The sequence below is a fragment of the Triticum aestivum genome, chromosome 4B, assembly GCF_018294505.1.
Source record: "Triticum aestivum cultivar Chinese Spring chromosome 4B, IWGSC CS RefSeq v2.1, whole genome shotgun sequence".
In the NCBI taxonomy this organism is placed as follows: domain Eukaryota; kingdom Viridiplantae; phylum Streptophyta; class Magnoliopsida; order Poales; family Poaceae; genus Triticum; species Triticum aestivum.
Window position 1 is genome coordinate 46533659 of NC_057804.1, and position 6607 is coordinate 46540265.

Genomic DNA, 6607 nt, shown 5'->3' on the forward strand with positions numbered 1-6607 from the left:
CAACCATCTCGAGACTCCTCCTCATGTCCCCGATCTCATCCGGACTCCAAACTCCTTCGGTGCATCAAAACATATAAACTCATAATATAATTGTCATTGAAACCTTAAGCGTGCGGACCCTACGGGTTCGAGAACAATGTAGACATGACTGAAACACATTTTCGGTCAATAACCAATAGCGGAACCTGGATGCTCATATTGTCTCCCACATATTCTACAAAGATCTTTATTGGTCAAACCGCATAACAACATACGTTGTTCCCTTTGTCATTGGTATGTTACTTGCCCGAGATTCGATCGTCAGTATCTCAATACCTAGTTCAATCTCGTTACCGGCAAGTCTCTTTACTCGTTCCGTAATACATCATCCCGCAACTAACTAATTAGTTGCAATGCTTGCAAGGCTTATAGTGATGTGCATTACCGAATGGGCCCAGAGATACCTCTCCGACAATCAGAGTGAAAAATCCTAATCTCGAAATATGCCAACCCAACATGTACCTTCGGAGACACCTGTAGAGCTCCTTTATAATCACCCAGTTACATTGTGACGTTTGGTAGCACACAAAGTGTTCCTCCGGTAAACGGGAGTTGCATAATCTCATAGTCATAGGAACATGCATAAGTCATGAAGAAAGCAATAGCAACATACTAAACGATCAAGTGCTAAGCTAACGGAATGGGTCAAGTCAATCACATCATTTTCCTAATGATGTGATCCCATTAATCAAATAACAACTCATGTCTATGGTTAGGAAACTTAACCATCTTTGATTAACGAGCTAGTCAAGTAGAGGCATACTAGTGACATTATGTTTGTCTATGTATTCACACATGTATTATGTTTCCGGTTAATACACTTCTAGCATGAATAATAAACATTTATAATGAAATAAGGAAATAAATAATAACTTAATTATTGCCTCTAGGGAATATTTCCTTCAAAAGAGAAGCCCACGCGCGAGATAAAAGAGAAGACCGCATGCGTGCGCTCGCATGTCCCGGCTGGGCTCGGGCCTGGGCGGCGCGGGTGTGTGACATGCGTGCAATGGTTTGCCTAAATCCAGTCCAAAGCCTTGTAAGGGGGGCGCAACTTCCTTTTACCATTCTATTTTTTTTTGTCTTGACAAACAAACTTGATTGTTTCCTTGTCCAGTAAGTTTGACTTAGAAACCAAGTCAGTTTGAGATCATGATCATGACACGATATCGTCACTGGTCTTCCCATATATACTTCTTACCGGTCTCGCCAAATATACATCAAAATCGAGCTAGGGTTTTGCCTCCTCTCTTTACTTGCATCGCCACCGTAGTCTACTCCACCCCGAACACTGGTGTGCACCGGCGGACGGGAGAGCAGATCTTTGAAATCTCTCGCCCTTTGTGTGATCCTGCATCGATAGAGGGAAGATAAGGTTTTTTGGAAGCGCTCTGTGTGACTACTCAAATTCATCAACACAGGTCGTATTCCAGCACCTCATCGTCACGAACGTGTGCTTCGACCGGTCGTCACCAACTTCATCGTCAACAACATCGCCGTGAGCGCCTCCTCGTCGTCCGAGTCAATCGCCGAGCTGACAAATCACCAAACACCTGGCGGGCGTGGTGGGCGCACAGCCACCGGTATACCGCCCTGCGTGGCCGGAGCACCGGAAAAATCGCCCAGGAAGGTGGTGGAGAGGTTGCCGCAGTGAACCTCTCTCTTTTCCGGCGGGGAATGGACTACCTAGCCGTGGTGGGCGGCGGGCGGCGCCGGGATCGGCAAGGTGGAGGGAGGGCGCGCGCGGCGAGGGGGGAAGTGGAGGCGTTTGTCTTGACTTTTCGCCTGACAGTGTGGCCTAGACGTGGTTTTCCCTTCCACTGGAGCCCCCGAGCGCCTCCAGTGCGCTGGGTTTGGCCTGGGATCGTCTGGCCAAAAAATGGATCGAACCGGCGGATTTCGGTGTCTTGGGGACGCGACTAGGGGCCACGCTGGGGCCTGTCGGGGACGCGGCTGGAGATGCTCTAAGAGCATCTCCAATAGCCGCGCTATATAAGCGTCGCGCTGAAAAAGTAGTGCTTTTAGCGCGCGCGCTACCGCTCTGGGCGCTCCAGCGGACGCGCAAAAACCGCGCGCGCGGCATATCTAATTCAGTGCGCGGGTGGAAACGCCGTCGCGCGCCGCTTATTTGCTGTGCCCGCTCCCGCACGCTGGACTCTCGAGCGCTAGCTCGCAACTCGACCTACCCATCCAGCCATTGCCGCCGCCGCCCCGCGCCACCCCATTTCTTCCGATGACCGTTCTGGCGCTTCCCCAGTCTCACCCCATGTAGCCGCGGCTTCCTCTGTCTCCCTCTAGTCAGCGTCGCCCGTCGCGCGCGGCAGTCCTCAGACGAACAGCGCCGGGCCGCCCACTGCCGCTTGGCCCCCGCAAGGTGTTCGACAAAACGCCCGCAAGGTATGTATTGCTTCCAACTTCACATTTTTACATGAAATTTGGTGCATGTTGTTTGTAGTTTTTTATAGCCTAGTTTTGAGCATTGTAGATGAGTTCGTCATATGATTCTTTTGAAGAAGAATTTGATATGGAAGAGGAGGAGGACCTTACAATGAAACTAGCTATGCACATCAATAAAAAACCAAAGCATGGTGGTTCGATTATGGGTCGGCAGAAAATTTGGAGGGATAGGATCGATGCCCACAACAGATTGATAAGGCATTATTTTGTGGAGAATCCCACATACCCCGAGTCGTACTTTCGTCGCCAGTTTAGGATGAACACCGAGTTGTTCAGGCGCATTGCAAAGAAACTAGCGAGCTATGATCGTTTTTTAGCAGAGAAGGAATGCCGCCGGAGAGCTCGGGCATAGCACCTTTAAGAAGGTGACAGCCGCTTTGCGTATGTTGGCATACGGTATCCCCGTTGATCTAGTTGATGATCACTTGGCCATGGGTGAGAGCCAAGCCGTCATGTGTGTCAAGCGCTTCGCAGTCGGAATTGTGCAAGTGTTTGGCCCGGAGTACTTGAGATCTCCCAATGCTAAAGACGTTGCAAGGCTACTGGAGATGAACAAAGCTTGCGGGTTCCCAGGTATGCTTGGCTCAATAGATGGCATGCACTGGAGTTGGAAGAATTGTCCAAAGACATGGCATGGACAATTCCACGGACAAAAAAGGGTTCCACTATAATCCTTGATGCGGTGGCCGATCAAGATACTTGCATTTGGCACGCTTTTTTGGAATGCCTGGATCTTTGAATGACATCAACGTTGTCAACCGGTCACCACTGATGAGTAAGATTGCAAATGGTGAACTGCCACTGGTGCAGTTTGTAGCTAATGGTTGTACATACAACTATGCCTACCATCTTGCGTATGGCATCTACCAAAGTGGCAAACGTTTGTGAAGCCGTTGAAAAAACCGAAAGGTAAGAAAAATCTTGATTTCCACAATGCTCAAGCGGCGGTTAGAAAAGATGTGGAGAGAGCTTTTGGGATTTTGTAAGCCCAAATTGCTATTGTGAGAGGACCGGCTAGATTTTGGAATCAAAAAAATGCTTTGGTACATAATGCACGCTTGTGTGATCATGCACAACATGATCATCGAGAATGAGCATGACCAAGATGTAGACTACTCTCACTATGAGCTCTTGGGACATTCCGTGCGTGTGCGGCGCAGGGCTGAAAGGGTGGCCTGTTTTGTTGCCTCCTATCATGGCATTTGACGTCCGACAGCGCATAATGATCTTCAGAAGGATCACATTGAGGAGTGGTGGCTTGGAATGACCGCCAAAGAGCATCATGATTCGTGCGTTTGATATTGTATTGTTGAACTATTTGTTGTATTTGATGAAAGATACTATTTGTTTGAGTTGTAATAATAAATTAAATTATTTATTATTGATCTATTTTGTTTGTGCATGATCTTCTTGCTTGTGTTTGGAGCGCATATTTTGTTTGTGCGAGAGCGCGCCTGCTGGAGGTACGCGTGCGCTGAATTTTAGCGTGGCTGCTGGAACCAGCGCTTCGAACCAGGCGATCGGCGCGCTGCAAACTGATTTTAAGCGCACCGCGTGTTGGGCGGCTGTTGGAGGAGATGCTCTAAGCATTTTGGTTTGTGCGTGACGTCCAAGTTAGTCCCGATCTCGTCCAGCTTGTGCTCACAGAAGCTTGGTGATGAGGAGTCGTAGGCGCCACGCTTAGTAATAAAGGTGTAAATATATATATACTCCTACTCCGACCCGTTTCGAACAACTTTGACCCTGAAAGTCTCTTCTACGTTGCACTTGTCCTGACAGCGTGCCACCTACTCCATATCACCAAGCCAAGCACCAGGGTTTTGCCCGCCGCCGCCGCCACCACCGACCTCTCCTCCTTTCGAGCATCCACGGTCGCCGCCACCGCCACGGTCGGCCCTCCGATGGAGGTGCCGCCGGAGTGGCCGGCGGGCCGGGTCCGGGAGGTTTTCATCGACTTCTTCACGTCCAGGTCGCACACGCCATGGCCGTCGAGCCCCGTGGTGCCCGTCGGCGACCCCACGCTCCTGTTCACCAACGCCGGGATGAACGGGTTCAAGGCGATATTCCTCGGCCTGGCCGCCCCGGGCTCGCCGCTTGGCCGCCTGCGCCGCGCCTGCAACAACCAGAAGTGCATCCGCGCTGGCGGCAAGCACAACGACCTCGACGACGTGGGCAAGGACACCTACCATCACACCTTCTTCGGGATGCTCGGGAGCTGGTCCTTCGGAGACTACTTCAGGGAGGAGGCCATCATGTATGCGTGGGAGCTCCTCACCCAGGTATGTACCGGCTTCTTCTTGCCTTCAGCTAGCCCCTTCTCAAGCTCTGATCCCGTGCGTGTTAGTTTGTATACACACTACAAATACTTCTATAGTATCAGGTTATGGATCAGTGAAATTTAAGTGAAAGTTGGGTGATTGGCCAAAAAAAACAGAAATTTAGGTTCACTTTGGTGGTTTCAGTGGTGAGTGAAAGCTTGTGTTTTGGGGATGATGTAATAGACATTAAGCACGAAACGGCGATGAGGGTCTGTGACTTATGCGGTGATCTTGTACTTTTCATTTAATGATTGGATTGTTGAGGATTATTTTAGAAGTGAGAAATTAGCAATGTATTTTTATTTGGTGTGCCTGTTTGGAGTAGGTTTCTTTGTTTAGCAATGACTTTGTGACGCTATCGATAATTTAGTATGACAAATTATTATTGTTATTACTTAAATTTTCAAATGTACTGTATAGCACTTAAAATTTTAGTTCATGCCTTTAATGAAAATCACCCTGAAATAGTTTCTTCGAGTATCATAGGAGATCAATATATGATAGCTTGGTTTATCTAGCTTGGATTTTGTAAATGCTTGTGGTCTGGTCCTTATTAGACTGATGTTGTACAAAACTCAGCTGCCATTTGTTTTGGTAAGCATCTTATCTTTGTTTCTTCTTGTTATTGCAGGAGACATGAGCATATCTAAAGACAAGACAAGAAAAGAAAACTCTGGAAGCCAAGTCAAAGGGAAGTTTGATATGCTCCTCATGAGGAACCTCCTCTCCTCCTTCGGTCCTCTCCCAAGTCCTCCTGACGAGGAACCTCCATTGCTGATGCTGGTGGCTTCTTCCATGAGGAACGAGAGTAGCTGGTGGTGGATCTCCATGTCAGAATGAGCCTGAGGAGCGTGCTGATGATGCGTGCACTGGGCACCGGAGGAGAAAGAGATGGTGTAGCCGTGCTAGTAGCAGGAGTGATTATCTGCAGGTAGAAGCCTTTGTCCTTGTTGCGCCTCCGCACCTCACTAGAGCGGCCTCGCCTCGTGTCATGTCGCCGTGCGCCCAAGCCCCAAGTCCAAGTCGCACGCACACCCCGCACGCGGATGGGTAACTATCCCTAATATATATAGTGATGGTATTAGAAGCATGGCAGAGAGAACGAGGAGCTAGCAGTGTCGTGGATCAGTGAGGTGGCACAAGCACACCCTTGCTGGCTGGTGTAGAGAACAAGGAGGCCACGGATCGATGAGGTGGAACTTGCCAACTAGTTGGCATCCCTAGGGCGTTTTATGATGTGATGATGATGATAGCAGGTTTCCAACAACTAGAGCTAAATGGAGCATCAACCTTTTATTTATATGGATCACTGACCTTTCACAAAATATTAACAAAGGCAGTGTAAATTTATATGAATTTGGGTTGCTCTTTTTTGGATTCAAGAAACAAATCTGTACCGAGGTTATATGAGTTTGAGCTGGACATTTTTGGGTTCCAGCAAATTATGAGTTTGAGGTTCTCTTTTTTGGATTCCAGCAAACAAAATTTGACCTGCACTAGTGCACATGTTTTATTGAGCTTTGAGGAGGACCAAAAAAGAAGAGGGATAGAGGATTACGCCTTATTTGATGCTCATGTTCATGCCCATCAGAATTTTCTTCTCATAAACTCTTAACAAGAACAAAAAGAATACAATATCTTGTACCTAAACTTGAACTGATTTGTTTAGTTGAGACAAAGGGAAAATATGGCTACTATATTGTACAACATGGCAGCAACTCACACAGGCCCAAAACATTTAGACCTGTATTTCCCAGATCAAATGTAGACAACAAAACAACATGTTCAAAGAC

General features: G+C 48.0%; 1 protein-coding gene across 1 annotated transcript; it reads left to right on the forward strand.

Annotated features, from left to right (window-relative positions):
- Positions 1-4246: 4246 nt before the first annotated feature.
- LOC123094389 (alanine--tRNA ligase) lies at positions 4247-6262 on the forward strand. Its single transcript, XM_044516405.1, has 2 exons — positions 4247-4775; positions 5446-6262. Exons 1-2 carry the CDS (start codon positions 4398-4400, stop codon positions 5452-5454), a joined length of 387 nt encoding a protein of 128 aa, XP_044372340.1. The 5' UTR covers positions 4247-4397; the 3' UTR covers positions 5455-6262.
- Positions 6263-6607: the final 345 nt, after the last annotated feature.